A 17,400-nucleotide genomic window follows, 5' to 3' on the forward strand; every position below is an offset into this window, starting at 1 on the left:
AAGTTTTGTTCGTACGGAACGTCTTAGTTACGCGTCAGTAAGTGAGATTTGTCTAAAATTCTTGTGCAACATCAAGGAAATTGAGAAGAACCGCTTCACGGCATACAATGTTAAAATCGATATGTACGCAAGTTTTGTTCGTTCGGAACGTCTTAGTTACGTGTCAGTAAGTGAGTTTAGTTGAAAATTCTTGTACAACGTTAAAGAAATTGAGGATATACGTTTATCTGCGCACAAAGCTGAGATCGCTATGTACGCAAGTTTTGGTCGTTCGGAACGTCTTAGTTACGTGTCAGTAACTGAGTTTAGTCGAAATTTCTTGTACAACATTAAGGAAATTGAAGATATATGTTTTTCAGCGCACAAAGCTGAGATCGCTATGTACGCAAGTTTTGTTCCTTCGGAACGTCTTAATTACGTGTCAGTAAGTGAGTTTAGTCGAAAATTCTTGTACAACGTTAAAGAAATTGAGGATATACGTTTTTCTGCGCACAAAGCTGAGATCGCTATGTACGCAAGTTTTGGTCGTTCGGAACGACTTAGTTACATGTCAGTAAGTGAGTTTAGTCGAAAATTCTTGTACAACGTTAACGAAATTGAGGATATACGTTTATCTGCGCACAAAGCTGAGATCGCTATGTACGCAAGTTTTGTTCGTACGGAACGTCTTAGTTACGCGTCAGTAAGTGAGATTTGTCTAAAATTCTTGTGCAACATCAAGGAAATTGAGAAGAACCGCTTCACGGCATACAATGTTAAAATCGCTATGTACGCAAGTTTTGTTCTTTCGGAACGTCTTAGTTACGTGTCAGTAAGTGAGTTTAGTTGAAAATTCTTGTACGACGTTAAAGAAATTGAGGATATACGTTTTTCTGCGCACAAAGCTGAGTTCGCTATGTACGCAAGTTTTGGTCGTTCGGAACGTCTTAGTTACGTGTCAGTAAGTGAGTTTAGTCGAAAATTCTTGTACAACGTTAAAGAAATTGAGGATATACGTTTTCTGCGCACAAAGCTGAGTTCGCTATGTACGCAAGTTTTGGTCGTTCGGAACGTCTTAGTTACGTGTCAGTAAGTGAGTTTAGTCGAAAATTCTTGTACAACGTTAAAGAAATTGAGGATATACGTTTTTCTGCGCACAAAGCTGAGTTCGCTATGTACGCAAGTTTTGGTCGTTCGGAACGTCTTAGTTACGTGTCATTAAGTGAGATTTGTTTAAAATTCTTGTGCAACATCAAGAAAATTGAGAAGAACCGCTTCACAACATACACTGTTAAAATCGCTATGTACGCTAGTTTTGTTGTACGGAACGTCTTAGTTACGTGTCAGTAAGTGAGATTTGTTTAAAATTCTTGTGCAACATCAAGGAAATTGAGAAGAACCGCTTCACGGCATACACTGTTAAAATCGCTATGTACGCAAGTTTTGTTCGTACGGAACGTCTTAGTTACGCGTCAGTAAGTGAGATTTGTCTAAAATTCTTGTGCAACATCAAGGAAATTGAGAAGAACTGCTTCACGGCATACAATGTTAAAATCGATATGTACGCAAGTTTTGTTCGTTCGGAACGTCTTAGTTACGTGTCAGTAAGTGAGTTTAGTTGAAAAATCTTGTACAACGTTAAAGAAATTGAGGATATACGTTTATCTGCGCACAAAGCTGAGATCGCTATGTACGCAAGTTTTGGTCGTTCGGAACGTCTTAGTTACGTGTCAGTAACTGAGTTTAGTCGAAATTTCTTGTACAACGTTAAAGAAATTGAGGATATACGTTTTCCTGCGCACAAAGCTGAGTTCGCTATGTACGCAAGTTTTGGTCGTTCGGAACGTCTTAGTTACGTGTCAGTAAGTGAGATTTGTTTAAAATTCTTGTGCAACATCAAGAAAATTGAGAAGAACCGCTTCACGGCATACACTGTTAAAATCGCTATGTACGCAAGTTTTGTTCGTTCGGAACGTCTTAGTTACGTGTCAGTAAGTGAGTTTAGTCGAAAATTCTTGTACAACGTTAAAGAAATTGAGGATATACGTTTTCTAAGCACAAAGCTGAGTTCGCTATGTACGCAAGTTTTGGTCGTTCGGAACGTCTTAGTTACGTGTCAGTAAGTTAGATTTGTTTAAAATTCTTGTGCAACATCAAGAAAATTGAGAAGAACCGCTTCACGGCATACACTGTTAAAATCGCTATGTACGCAAGTTTTGTTCGTACGGAACGTCTTAGTTACGCGTCAGTAAGTGAAATTTGTCTAAAATTCTTGTGCAACATCAAGGAAATTGAGAAGAACCGCTTCACGGCATACAGTGTTAAAATCGCTATGTACGCAAGTTTTGTTCATTCGGAACGTCTTAGTTACGTGTCAGTAAGTGAGTTTAGTTGAAAATTCTTGTACAACGTTAAAGAAATTGAGGATATACGTTTTTCTGCGCACAAAGCTGAGTTCGCTATGTACGCAAGTTTTGGTCGTTCGGAACGTCTTAGTTACGTGTCAGTAAGTGAGTTTAGTTGAAAATTCTTGTACAACGTTAAAGAAATTGAGGATATACGTTTATCTGCGCACAAAGCTGAGATCGCTATGTACGCAAGTTTTGGTCGTTCGGAACGTCTTAGTTACGTGTCAGTAACTGAGTTTAGTCGAAATTTCTTGTACAACGTTAAAGAAATTGAGGATATACGTTTTCCTGCGCACAATGCTGAGTTCGCTATGTACGCAAGTTTTGGTCGTTCGGAACGTCTTAGTTACGTGTCAGTAAGTGAGATTTGTTTAAAATTCTTGTGCAACATCAAGAAAATTGAGAAGAACCGCTTCACGGCATACACTGTTAAAATCGCTATGTACGCAAGTTTTGTTCGTTCGGAACGTCTTAGTTACGTGTCAGTAAGTGAGTTTAGTCGAAAATTCTTGTACAACGTTAAAGAAATTGAGGATATACGTTTTCTAAGCACAAAGCTGAGTTCGCTATGTACGCAAGTTTTGGTCGTTCGGAACGTCTTAGTTACGTGTCAGTAAGTTAGATTTGTTTAAAATTCTTGTGCAACATCAAGAAAATTGAGAAGAACCGCTTCACGGCATACACTGTTAAAATCGCTATGTACGCAAGTTTTGTTCGTACGGAACGTCTTAGTTACGCGTCAGTAAGTGAAATTTGTCTAAAATTCTTGTGCAACATCAAGGAAATTGAGAAGAACCGCTTCACGGCATACAGTGTTAAAATCGCTATGTACGCAAGTTTTGTTCATTCGGAACGTCTTAGTTACGTGTCAGTAAGTGAGTTTAGTTGAAAATTCTTGTACAACGTTAAAGAAATTGAGGATATACGTTTTTCTGCGCACAAAGCTGAGTTCGCTATGTACGCAAGTTTTGGTCGTTCGGAACGTCTTAGTTACGTGTCAGTAAGTGAGTTTAGTCGAAAATTCTTGTACAACGTTAAAGAAATTGAGGATATACGTTTATCTGCGCACAAAGCTGAGATCGCTATGTACGCAAGTTTTGGTCGTTCGGAACGTCTTAGTTACGTGTCAGTAAGTGAGATTTGTTTAAAATTCTTGTGCAACATCAAGGAAATTGAGAAGAACCGCTTCACGGCATACACTGTTAAAATCGCTATGTACGCTAGTTTTGTTCGTACGGAACGTCTTAGTTACGTGTCAGTAAGTGAGTTTAGTCGAAATTTCTTGTACAACATTAAGGAAATTGAGGATATAAGTTTTTAGCGCACAAAGCTGAGATCGCTATGTACGCAAGTTTTGTTCGTTCGGAACGTCTTAGTTACGTGTCAGTAAGTGAGATTTGTTTAAAATTCTTGTGCAACATCAAGAAAATTGAGAAGAACCGCTTCACGGCATACACTGTTAAAATCGCTATGTACGCAAGTTTTGTTCGTTCGGAACGTCTTAGTTACGTGTCAGTAAGTGAAATTTGTCTAAAATTCTTGTGCAACATCAAGGAAATTGAGAAGAACCGCTTCACGGCATACAGTGTTAAAATCGCTATGTACGCAAGTTTTGTTCATTCGGAACGTCTTAGTTACGTGTCAGTAAGTGAGTTTAGTTGAAAATTCTTGTACAACGTTAAAGAAATTGAGGATATACGTTTTTCTGCGCACAAAGCTGAGTTCGCTATGTACGCAAGTTTTGGTCGTTCGGAACGTCTTAGTTACGTGTCAGTAAGTGAGTTTAGTCGAAAATTCTTGTACAACGTTAAAGAAATTGAGGATATACGTTTTCTGCGCACAAAGCTGAGTTCGCTATGTACGCAAGTTTTGGTCGTTCGGAACGTCTTAGTTACGTGTCAGTAAGTGAGATTTGTTTAAAATTCTTGTGCAACATCAAGAAAATTGAGAAGATCCGCTTCAAGGCATACACTGTTAAAATCGCTATGTACGCAAGTTTTGTTCGTACGGAACGTCTTAGTTACGTGTCAGTAAGTGAGATTTGTCGAAAATTCTTGTACAACGTTAAAGAAATTGAGGATATACGTTTTTCTGCGCACAAAGCTGAGATCGCTATGTACGCAAGTTTTGGTCGTTCGGAACGACTTAGTTACATGTCAGTAAGTGAGTTTAGTCGAAAATTCTTGTACAACGTTAACGAAATTGAGGATATACGTTTATCTGCGCACAAAGCTGAGATCGCTATGTACGCAAGTTTTGTTCGTACGGAACGTCTTAGTTACGCGTCAGTAAGTGAGATTTGTCTAAAATTCTTGTGCAACATCAAGGAAATTGAGAAGAACCGCTTCACGGCATACAATGTTAAAATCGCTATGTACGCAAGTTTTGTTCGTTCGGAACGTCTTAGTTACGTGTCAGTAAGTGAGTTTAGTTGAAAATTCTTGTACGACGTTAAAGAAATTGAGGATATACGTTTTTCTGCGCACAAAACTGAGTTCGCTATGTACGCAAGTTTTGGTCGTTCGGAACGTCTTAGTTACGTGTCAGTAAGTGAGTTTAGTCTAAAATTCTTGTACAACATTAAAGAAATTGAGGATATACGTTTTCTGCGCACAAAGCTGAGTTCGCTATGTACGCAAGTTTTGGTCGTTCGGAACGTCTTAGTTACGTGTCAGTAAGTGAGTTTAGTCGAAAATTCTTGTACAACGTTAAAGAAATTGAGGATATACGTTTTTCTGCGCACAAAGCTGAGTTCGCTATGTACGCAAGTTTTGGTCGTTCGGATCGTCTTAGTTACGTGTCAGTAAGTGAGATTTGTCTAAAATTCTTGTGCAACATCAAGGAAATTGAGAAGAACCGCTTCACGGCATACACTGTTAAAATCGCTATGTACGCAAGTTTTGTTCGTTCGGAACGTCTTAGTTACGTGTCAGTAAGTGAGTTTAGTCGAAAATTCTTGTACAACGTTAAAGAAATTGAGGATATACGTTTTTCTGCGCACAAAGCTGAGTTCGCTATGTACGCAAGTTTTGGTCGTTCGGAACGTCTTAGTTACGAGTCAGTAAGTGAGTTTAGTCGAAAATTCTTGTACAACGTTAACGAAATTGAGGATATACGTTTACCTGCGCACAAAGCTGAGATCGCTGTCACGTCCCAGTATTCGAAGTTTACAAAAAAAAACTATTCTCTTATTTTAAGAACATGAACATATAATACTAATTGTAGTAATAAATCTGAGTAGTATTTATTAATTATTTTTAGTGTAATTTTCCTTTATAAATGAGATATTTTATTTTCTTTTTCGGTCACCCTGCAGTTCACCGGGTCTACCGGGGACCATAAGACTAATAACCCGTCAACGATTGTGTAAAATTAATAAGTAATATTTCCTTAATTAATAAGTATTATTTCCTCTTACCCTTTATGATTATATGTGTTAATGGTTGATATGATGGATTCTCCCTGTAGCTGGTCCTCCAAATTGATTTCTGATAAGCGCTCTTAATTATTGTAATGACGGCTAATTCAGGATGAATTGGTAACCAGATGTTGAAATAATTGGTAGAATTATGTAGAATAAAATAGCACTTTATTTTATATTTAAGTTAAGTTAAGCAATTAATATTACTAGCGTCTGCTAACGCTAGAGAAACTAAGTACAAGAATAGGAGTCTTATAACTGTGAATTCGGAGCTTGTCGATGCGTACACCGGACTACTATGTTGAAGAGCTAGTGGTGTTAGCTGTTCGAAGTTTGAAATAGTAATGCTGGATGTTCGGCTCTCACTGAGCTCCTCCGGTCTTCGGGTGTTGGTGGGGAGATGATGCCGTGGGAGCGCTTCGATGTACGTGGTGGGATAGGGCTCCGTATGCCGTTGCTTCAAGTCTTCGCGTGCTGGTGGGATGGTCATGGGCGAGGCTAAGGCGAGTGGGAAGCGCCGCTGGTAGGGATCGCTACGTCAATCGGGGCTTCCCTCCTATGCGTCGGGACTTCCCCGGCGCGTGAGAAGGATAGCTAGTGTTTTCGCCGTCTGCATACCAAGACTTTTGCATCAACGTCTGCAGCCGTTGTTCTCTGGGCTTCCCTCTTATCTTATCGGCCGGGCGGATAAAAGTATTGATCGCCAGACGACTTGTACGTTCTAAGACTCTTATAGAATATTGCATTGAATAAAATATTATTTCTTATATGCTTAATTCCTTATTACTACCTATAATGTGATTACAAAATGCTACGTTATATAAAATACGTGTACGCGTTGCATAGCGTATTAATACGGGTATAAATTCATATAAAGATATAAAGATATAATAATATTGTGTAAAAGGTATAAAATTCTTAATATTAATGTGTGGATATATAAATGCTTGTGTACTTAATAATTAAAGCGTGTCACGGAATACGCCGTTCTTAGTTAATAATATTACATTTGCATTGCTCTTTGCCTTAGGCTTTCAGTATGCATTATCTTATCGGGCGGCCGGATAAGATTATCGATCGACGGCAGACTTGCATTTCCGTGCACAGTCTAATACTCTTATAATACTTAACGTAGGAATAAAATATTCCCTACTGAATATTCTAATATTATATATAATAATCTTACGCTGCTTAAACTAGAGTGTGCGTATAAAATCTTGGGGATATTGAAGTTTTCACAATGTGTAAATCGTACTTCTATTCTGATACATACATATATATATATATATATATATGCATGTAAACATATATATATGACTTTTTGATATTACTCAAATTATTCCTTGCAGGTTGAAGAATCTATGTATACAACGTTTGGGTTTATGTATACGTTCCTTTATATATATATATAACGTTTTAAATTTTGTGACATTTGTAATAAAGTTTTCAGTTTCCTAATAATGTTCCCGTGGATTATAAATAAATCTTAAATTGTATGTTTTTAGTAGTAATGCAGCGAGAAGGTTTCGCGAATATACGTAGGTGTTTACAATCATGATATTTTATTTTAATGCTCAGATATATGCAATAGAATTTTGATGTCGCGGAAACAGCCGATAGGCATACATATATATGTATATAGTTTGGCTATTTTGACGACTTTCCCAGGGCCGCATGTATAAAAGCTCAAAATTGTTACCTTTCCGAGGTTTTTGAACGTGTTCTCATTCTACAGACTAGTAGCTATATTTTTACGTATTTTTGATATACCGGGTGTCCAAGAAATATTGATGTGGAATATTTATATGCCGTTTTTCGTTACGAGGTACAATTCTTACCTTGTGATTATATGTATGTACGCTTGTATGTGTGTTCTATGTATGTAGTCCATATACAGGGTGGACATAAGTACTAATGCTAATTTCTAATTGCTCTCTTTACTAAATGAGCAACTTTCTTCCTATATACTGATACTCGCATAATGATTGACTCGTATAGTTTTTATATAGGGTGTCTAGTAAATACATATATGTTTTTCCCAAGTTATTATAATGAATTTTATAATTGATCTTGCTCTATTAGCATCCTTTGAGTGAGTCTGGTGAGAATTTATTGTTTATAAAAATGTGCGACTGGGACGTCACACCACCCCCCTTAAGTGCAAATTTCGGAGTGAAAGTATTTCATGGAGAATTTTGCTCATCCAGTCTGGCACGCATGTCTCTAAATGTATAAACGATAGGTATCGGATGTGTGTCATTGACGGCTGGTGCGTTAGGTACAGTTTCTATGTTTGGTTGTTCTGGCGGGTTTTGTGGAATTACATTTGGTTGTGGCTGTGGCCTATTGGCCAAATATAGCAATAAATGTGTAAAGGAACTCCAGATGGCTCCGAGTAAATGCAAGCTACAGCCATATGCCGCATGCAAAGCATAGCCGTGAATCAGTGTGTCAAATACAATCTTTACTATTCTTATTATTATAAAAATGCCGAATACGCCGGCAGTTGCCGCACCAAATGTTGTAAAACCGTTCCATATTTTAGTTAGTGTGTTGTTATAAATTTTATTCAGCGCATTTTCGTCTAATAAATTTTGCAATGAAACGGTATCGGATTGTATCGTTTGACCCGTAAAGCCTCGAGCGATGGTATGCAGAACCGCGTTCTTTTCCGCGGGGAACATAATGTGGTCTCTTAATTCGTCAAGGTCTTGTTGGGAGTAAATGCCACTGGTGGCTAGTGATTTTGGCGCAAGGTATTTCCAAGAGAGTCTTGTTAATGGTTTGATTTCGTGAGGGGAATTTATCATGGAAGGGGTAGGGTTAAATTGCAGCCAAGTTCCTTCGATGTTGTATATTATTGGGAGTAAAGGATTACAATCTCTGAGTGTACTGTGTTTTATGACGATATGTGATTTTGGTGTCATGTATAGTGTGGCGTTTCTAAACATAATGGGCAACTCAGCATGGCACGTATTTGTTTTTCGTAGTGTAACCTCTATAGGTATACATTTAACTATGTGAATTCCCTCCCCGGCTGTGACTGCCATGTAGCCTGGAGCTTTCATCACCCGGTAGGCGAATTCATCTGGTAAAACAGCAGCAAGAGATAGGGTATTTTGTATAACCTGTTTCTCCAGTTCGCATTTCTGCATAATTATATCTTTGTATAAAGAGGTAATCTGGTTCCTCATATACTTCTCAACATAAACAAATTTTGAATTTGCGTACGTGAATAAATCTAGGTTCGTTACAGAGGTTTTTGATCTTACTTTGAAAATGTTTCCTTTTTGTGTTTCAAAAATGAACAGTTTCGGATGTTCTGTGCCATACAGTGTGTAACCGCATATTGTGTGTCTTCGTGTTAGTGTCAGTGCAAAAGTGATGTCTTGAGATTCTAGTGTGAATATTGTGGTATTTTGGTGATCTAATATGCCTTGAAATTTAGTAGAGGTGCCTTCATACAGGACGTCATATGCTTCAAACCCACAAGCGGTATTGGGTATTTCTTCCCAAAAGGTGTAACCATCGTCCGAGTCTATACAGGATTCGTCCGATAGTTCACAAACAGTTCCGGATTTTAACATTACTTTTCCTGCGTTTAATTTTACCGGCACGTATGAGTCTTTTAGAGAGATTTTTACAGTCGCCTGGACTATCACGTCATCCCATGTGCCGTAATAGTCTGAGTATTGGATACCTTTACAGGTCCCATCTACGTTTACTTTACCCGCGAGCGTGACACTTCTATAATATGTACGATTTGATTTTAGGCCATCGATAATTTCTGCGGTTCCTACCTTCAAGAGACCCTCTTTATGCATTTGAATGCACCTAGCGCGAGATGTTTCCTGTAAATAGCTCGCGTAACCGTTATGAACGGCTGAGATGTGTGAGTGCATTCCGCAGTGAGATATGGTTCTTAAGATTTCTATTTTACATTGCGTTATATGTGTCTGCGCATAACTGGATAATTGCAATAGCTGTATGTATGTATTTACGGTTGCAGGTGTTTCGATTTCGATGTCACATTCGCCTGATCTCAGCAAGGACACAGTGGTCACGTTCAAATAGGCTCCTCCGCAATCGTACGCTATGATTGCTGATGCGCCAGAGAGCAATATGGTAAGTATCAAAACGTGGACAACCTTAAAAATAGGAATATGATATTTGAGTATAAATGTGTAAATAATACATTTTGTTCGTGTTTGGGTAAACGTGTATATGTATGAATAAATATTTAAAATTCCTAATATTACTAGATCCAGGGGTCCAGGCTGCGCTTATAAAAATTCTCCTTTTGCGCTTTCTTTCATCCCGGATCTATAAAATATGTGCCTTTGCACAACTTCAGTTTATTCACGTGAACTACGCGTGGTTTTCCACGGAAGTCTATTCTCGCGTTGTTCATTGGTAATAATTCTAAAATTCTATATGGCCCAGTATATTGATCATCTAGCTTTCCCTTTGTGGGCTCCTTTAATAAATAAACTTTATCGTTAGCTTTAAAATTTTGAATATTGATTTTTCTATCATAATATGTTTTACTCTTTTCTTTTGATTGTATCAAGTTTTGTTTTGCTAGACCCTGTGAGTTTTTCAAAGTTTCAAAAAGGTTAGTGAGATAATCCTGATAAGGCTGTTCAGTGACGTCCTCGGGAACTACGGAGGAAGATGGAGTTCTGGGAAGATGTCCAAAAATTAGGGAATAAGGAGTATAGCTGGTTCCTTCGTGGACTGATGTATTGTAAGCAAACATGGCAGGCTTAATGTGCTCGTCCCATTCCTCATTCCGGTTGGTGTACATCTTCAAGTATTCTGTCAATACGTGATGTGAGCGTTCAATTGAACCATTTGATTGCGGGTAGTAAGCTGTCGTACGGCATTGCTTTATTTTAAAGTAGCTAGCTATTGTTTTCATCAGAGAAGTAAAAAAGGTCGGAGCTTGGTCCGTTAATAATGCTCTTGGTGCTCCATATATGCATATGAAATCTTTTATGAAGGCGTTAGCTATTGAGAAGGAGTCTGCTGTTTCCATAGGAATGGCAACTGAATATTTCGTTAAAAGGTCTTGTATAGTTAAAATATAAGAATTGTTTCGGCTCGTTACTGGCAATGGTCCTACTACGTCTATAGATACTTTATCAAATGCAGTTCCTGGGGTGTCAGTGATCATCATGGGTTGTTTCGTTTTTACTCTTGTTAATTTCTTGATTTGGCAATTCCTGCAATTCTTTATGTAATCTTGTATGTCTTTCTTCATTGTGGGCCAATAGTAGTTTTGTCTAATTCGATGGTAAGTTTTATTCACACCTTTGTGTCCTCCAATCTTCGTAGCATGTTTTTCATAGATGATGTTAGCTCTCTCTTCTAGGCCAGGACATCTTATTAAAGATTTGCAAACTGTTACTATTATTGGTAAGTCTGAAAGGAATCTTTTTAAATTTTTATATACAAAAATCCATGGAACTGTATCGTATAGGTCGTGTTGCGCTATACTGATGGTTTTTAGATTTAGTTCTGTTATGGCATCCCTCAACGATTTTATTCCGTCTATAATGTCATTGTGTTCTATTTGCACTCTTTCATTTTGTTTAATAGGGATGTTTATTAAATATTTCCCGCTATTCAAATTCGTTATTTTTACTCTTGTGAAAGTTAAGTCTTTGTACGTGGGAAGTTTATTTTCTGCTGAATAATCCTTTGCGCCCTTATCGTAGGGATGTCCTTGGAGTGTGGTAAAAACGACATGGTTATCCTTTCGGGAAAGCAGTGAATCTCGCGTTTCATTACTTTTAAAATCGTTCTCTTCACCTGAAGAGCGGGGTTGTGGAGATGCAGATTCATCACTCTCGCTCTCGTTTTCTGGATCTTCTTCCGACGTCTCTGAATTGCTTTGGTCGAACTCTTGCTCTCGTTTGTCTAGATCTTCGTTTAGATTTTCAGGGAAGAAGATTTGGGATGGGATTTTTGTGGTTACCGGTGGAGTTAATAAAGCATTGTCGTTTAAGTCTCTGATAATTGTTTGTTGTTGGTCAACAGGGTTTAATGTGTGGTTAGTATCATTAGAAGAGAAAGTGATTGACGGTCTAGACTGTTGCGTAGCTGTCTGGTATGAGAAAAGGGATTCGTTTGAATTATCGTCTGGCTCTACTAGGGGGAGTATGGAAACGTCAGGAATAGGTGGATTTCTAGAAAGTGCATCTGCTACTACGTTAGTCTTTCCTGTTTTATATTGTATTTCATATTCGTACTCTGATAATTTTAGTCTCCATTTCCACAATCGGGAGCTGGGATCCTTGACCGAATGTAGCCAAACTAGTGGTTTATGATCTGTGAGGATTGTAAATTTCCTGCCGTATAAATAATGCCGGAAGTATGTCACACTGTAGACTACGGCTAGGCACTCTTTTTCTATGGTGGAATATCTTCCTTCCGCTTCATTCAAAGTCCTAGAAATATATGAAATAGGTAAGTCTTTCCCCATCTGTCCTTGGCTCAGCACGCCTCCTATAGCGTATCCACTGGCGTCGGTAGTTAATAAGAATGGCTCTCTAAAGTTCGGATATTGCAAAACAGGTTCTTTTAATAATTCATGCGTTAGTTCGTCAAATGCTGCTTCTTGCGACGGTGTCCATACAAAAGGCTTATCTTTCTTTAATAAATCCGTGAGAGGTTTTGCGATTTTTGAAAAGTCCCTAATGAATCGGCGGTAGTATCCCACAAGACCCAAGAATTGCTTAATGTTTTTATGATTTCTTGGTTTTGGAAAATGTTGGACTGCGATAATCTTATTTGGATCTGGTTTTACTCCATCTGATCCGATAATATGCCCTAAGTAAACTACTTCGTGCCTTAAAAATTGGCATTTGTCGGGCTGTAATTGCAGATTTGCTTCTCTTAGTCTTTGCATTAATTCTTTAATTTTTATATCGTGTTCTTCTAGAGATCTTGCATAAACAACTATGTCGTCCAGGTAAACGAATAGTTCGTTTCCTTGCAATCCGGTGAGGACGTTGTCCATCAACCGTTGGAATGTTGCGGGTGCATTTTTCAGACCGAAAGGCATCCGCTGGTACTCGTAATGTCCATACGGTGTGGAGAAAGCTGTCTTCTCTTTATCCTCTGGGGCCATAGGAATCTGGTGAAATCCTTGTGCGAGGTCAAAAATGGAGAAGTATTTTGCACTACCCAACTGGTCTAATATTTCTACTATATTAGGCAGTGGGTACGCATCTCCTATCGTTTTTTCATTCAGCTTTCGGAAGTCTATTACCATCCTCCATTTCTTTTGTCCATCGGCCGCAGATTTCTTGGGGACGATCCATAGAGGAGCGTTATACGGTGATGCTGAAGGCGTTATTATTTCATCCTTCAAAAGTTTTGTTACCTGCCTGTCTATCTCCTCCTTGTGGACAGGCGGGTACCTATACTGCTTCACATGTATCGGTAGATTGTCTGTAGTTGGAATAGTATGTTTAACCGCGGGGGTGAACTTGAGTCTTTCTCCCGGAAGATGGAAACAATCTCCGTATTCTTTAAGTATTGCATCAACGTGGTCTTTTTCTTCTTCGTTCAAATATTCAGTATTTATGATAGGTTTAAGTCGTTCCATACGACTGAGAGATACAGGAGATGCTAGAAGCATATCAGTTGTATCTTTAAGTCTAGAAAATGCTGACTGCGCAGCTTGTTCAATGAAGGGACCTTCTTGGTCTCGTGAAACTGGAAGAGTATGAATCAAGGTTGATTTAGAAGATTTCCCGTCTTCGGATAGCTCTCCTTGGCTCCTGAATTTAGTAGGCGAAGATTTCCCATTTTTGGCGAGCTCTTCGTTGCTCATAAAAGACTCCATAGGATCCCTGGAAGCGGGAGGTTGAGTGGAGTTGGTAAAACTTGATTCAGCGGAATTAGTAATAGAGAGCTTGTTTAAGCTCGTAGAATTAGTATTCTCAGAATGTAGAAGATCCTCATGTCCTGTTGACCCTGGAAGCGTGTCAATAGTGTGTTTGAGGCGCGAAGATGCAGGCGTCGCATCTTGTGTAATGGTAAGACCTTCGTGGTCTTTTGGAACGGAAGATTTCCCATTATCGGCGAGCTCTTCATTGCTCATAGGATTCACGAAAATAGAAGAATTCAGCGAAGTTAGGTGCTCCTCGGAGTCACTGGGTATAAGATAGTCCTCAAGAGGCATGGGATAGACTTCTATGGTGTAGTTCTGCTCTGTTAAATTATAAGCTTTGATATGCCCCTTCCCTCGGGAATTTTTAACAAGAGCTTCACCCAGAAATAATCCCTTCGTTGGCTCGTTTCGAGGAATATAACCTTCCCTTCTTTCCGGGTTTGTTATATTGAACGCAATGTCCACTATAGTGCGCGAGGGCACCATGATCTTTTCTCTTTTGTAAAACGGTACCTGTATGCTATCAAAAGTAAGACATTTTTGTTGGTAATTGATGATAGCATTATTATCTTTCAAAAAACTGGCACCTATTATACCGTCAGCAGGTATACCGAAATTGTCTCTGACGACATAAAATTTTGTTTCTTTCCCCATAATTTCGAATACCACTGAACCCAATGTCCTTATTGGCTTTTCGGAAATGCCTTTTAATCTTAGCGTGTCTTTTGAGTTTATGGGGGTATTCTTTAATATTTTTATTTTAACTAAATTTACGGAGGATCCCGAGTCTATCATAAAAAAGCAGTATCCTTTAAAGTTTTTGCAAGTGAGGGCGATCCTTGGTTGACACGTGTTGGGTCCTAGGTTCGCCATTCCGATGCTGGCTTTTTCATCTAGGGGTTCCTCGTTCACTGGTCTGATGACCGACGCTGGGTCATCGTATTCCTTTAATGGAATTTTAGAAAAAGTAGAGCCTTGATTTTTATCGTTAATGCTCAGGTTTGGCTCGTTGATGGCTCCGCTTGTATCGTTATGGGATGCGCGGTCGCTTGGGCCGGTTCCTTGGTCGCGCTCACCGTCGGGCGGCCTTCCGCGTTTCCCGACGCCTGCATAGCATTTCGATACGCTAATTTCCGACATTCAGTAGCCTTGTGTCCGGGATATTTGCAATAATTGCATACGATAGGGGAGTTCGGTCCTGGCTGTCCCGGTATCAAGGGTCTAATCCATGGTCGTGGGGCAAAATTGTTATGAGGGTTTTTTTAATATTGATTTAGGTTGTTCTATGTCGGGAGGTCTTGGGTTATTTATATCTGATCGCGTAACAGGGAATTGTCGAGGAGTAAATTGTCTTTCGCGCTGTTTCTCTATTTCCAAATTCCTCGTAATTTTGACAGCCCATTCAATTGCTTCATCTAGGGTGCCTATGTTTCGGTGTTCCATGCGCGTGATCACGTTAGAGGGTAACCCATTTACGAAAGCTTCTAAGACCTCTCCTTCAACTTCGTTATTAAATAAACGAGGGTTATTAATGCCCTGTCGTCTGTTTCCGTCTAATATTGCGAGTTTTAAGTCTTTAATTCTACCCGCGTACTTCAAGACAGTCTCGTTTGGCATTTTGTATGCGTTGGCTAATTCTCCGCGGTATTGTGCTACGGATTTATTCGGAGCGAAAATATTCTTTAATTTGTCTAATAAATCTACGACGCGCGTATATATGTTTCCTTCAATGACTTGATACGCGTCGCCTTCAATTTTGTTAATGATAAATTGTACGAGTTGTGGCTCTTGTACAGATGGTAGTAAATCGCGGGCACGTTCGCACGCTCGGGCGAACTGGAAGATCGAAATCTTATAACCGTTAAACGGGGGAATATTTGCAACGACATCTTTTATTTTTAAGGTCGGCATGATTACGGGAGGTTCTTCCTGTTCCGGCGGGTTGGCGAATTCATCGTATGCGGACGCGGCGCGGGAAGCTTCATTCACGCGCTGTTCAAGATTGCTCACTTGCTCCGGTAATCTGCGTAATTGTGATAATTCTGTTTGGATTTTTGAAAGGACGTCGAATAACGAATTTGCATCTATTGACTCGTTAGGGCGTTTGGCTGTTTCTTCCCGTTCTTTAAGCGACATTTTCGAATGCGATTGTTTTTCACGGTCTTCTACGTATTTTTGTTTCTTTTCGATTTCCGGGTCGACGCTTACTGTACCGTGCGATCTTGTAAATTGGGCCATAACTCGGTATACGCGATTTTAAAATAGTTATCGGCTCTAATTGTTCTTAGCACAACAATTGTAAAAGTAGTAACTTTAATAATGTGAAAATTTATAGTAATACGTACGGTTAACTAGCATGTAATGCTATAGTTCCTTACTCCTGTAAGAATGTAGGTTAGTATACAATAAAATAAAGACAGTGTAATAATTTAGTATAACAACAAAATTATATAGCGGTTAAGCAAAATTGTAAAAATATAATAGCAGTATAATAAAAGAAATATGTATATGTGCATGTAATACTATGATAATAAAACAAGAATGTTTTTATGGTTTTTCTCCCCCTTTTTTTTTCAGTTACTTTATAATTCTCGTAGCAAATTGTAAATAGAAAGCTCAAGCAAATGATAAATATAATGTCAAAGCTAATAATTGTAATATATATATATATATATATATTTTCTTATTTATTCAAAGTTCTTCTTCATATGCCTCTATTGTTAAGATTGTAGTATCTTCATCAAGCGTTACTTCAGGCAAGTCTTCTCGAAATTCAGTAAATCTTAAAAAACATTCAAAGCATTCGTTCCCGATTCTAGAGACAGTTAGCCTTTTTCGACATTCGTCGCAATAGTGGCTGGTGAGGATTCCGTTAATTATCAAAGTATGTCTAAAAACTTTACGCCAATTTTGTTTTTCAGACAGATCTGTTCTTTCACAACACTCTTGACAAAGTGTAGTTCCAACCCTTTGTTTAATATATACTGTTGTTTTTTGGCAAAAATAAACTTGTCTCGTTATCGGGGGTGGGGTTGGTACTTCGTAAATCGGCGTAAGGGGTTTCGAGAATCTATGTGGGCACATGTATATTTTATCTTATAAGCAACAATAGAATAGCAATATGAAGCGAACAATATATATATATATGTATGTAAATAAGTTATGCAGTAAAATATAAGAAGATTCTGAAAATAAAACAATGTGATTATAGGGTAAGGTATAATAAAACACACAAAATAGTATAATGTGAAATCGACAATGGTATTTTATTCGTCGCTGGCGCTAACGTTTGGAATTTGAGTCTTTTCGTAAAATTCGCGACGCGGGTCGTTCTCCAGGATTTCTGAATATGGTAACGGAGATTGTTCGACCGTAATCGGAATTAATTTGCAATCGAAGGTTCTTTTCTCAGTTAGCCGTTCGCGACATGGGGCACTCGAATTGTCTGTAATATTTAACTCGTCGGAACAATTCGCTGCTTCTCTAAATTGCGCTCTTAGTAGGCGTCGGAGCTGGTATTTCTTTCCTGCGCGACGCGTTTTTGGCATGTCTTAAGGATTCAACTTTAGTTTCGTGTAGTGACTCTCTGAGGCTCTTATTTTATCCACATAACGATATCCGTCATCCTATTCCAATCTCAGTGTGCGGAATCCTGCCTCACCAAAGAGAAGGAACAAGAAAGAGCGTGC

At 38.6% G+C, this 17,400-nt stretch overlaps 1 protein-coding gene across 1 annotated transcript; it reads right to left on the minus strand.

Moving 5' to 3' along the window:
* Positions 1-7,991: 7,991 nt before the first annotated feature.
* Positions 7,992-9,395, minus strand: LOC138941545 (uncharacterized). The gene has a single exon (XM_070311339.1). The coding sequence runs from the start codon at positions 9,393-9,395 to the stop codon at positions 7,992-7,994; it is 1,404 nt and encodes a 467-aa protein (XP_070167440.1).
* Positions 9,396-17,400: the final 8,005 nt, after the last annotated feature.

The sequence above is a fragment of the Polyergus mexicanus genome, unplaced genomic scaffold (assembly GCF_030449975.1).
Source record: "Polyergus mexicanus isolate NDT 795.1 unplaced genomic scaffold, iyPolMexi1.0 SCAF_2, whole genome shotgun sequence".
Taxonomy (NCBI): domain Eukaryota; kingdom Metazoa; phylum Arthropoda; class Insecta; order Hymenoptera; family Formicidae; genus Polyergus; species Polyergus mexicanus.

What these genes read in the sequence shown, in the direction of transcription:
- LOC138941545 (XM_070311339.1), bottom strand. Translation starts at nt 9,395, where the DNA reads ATGTTAAAATCCGGAACTGTTTGTGAACTATCGGACGAATCCTGTATA.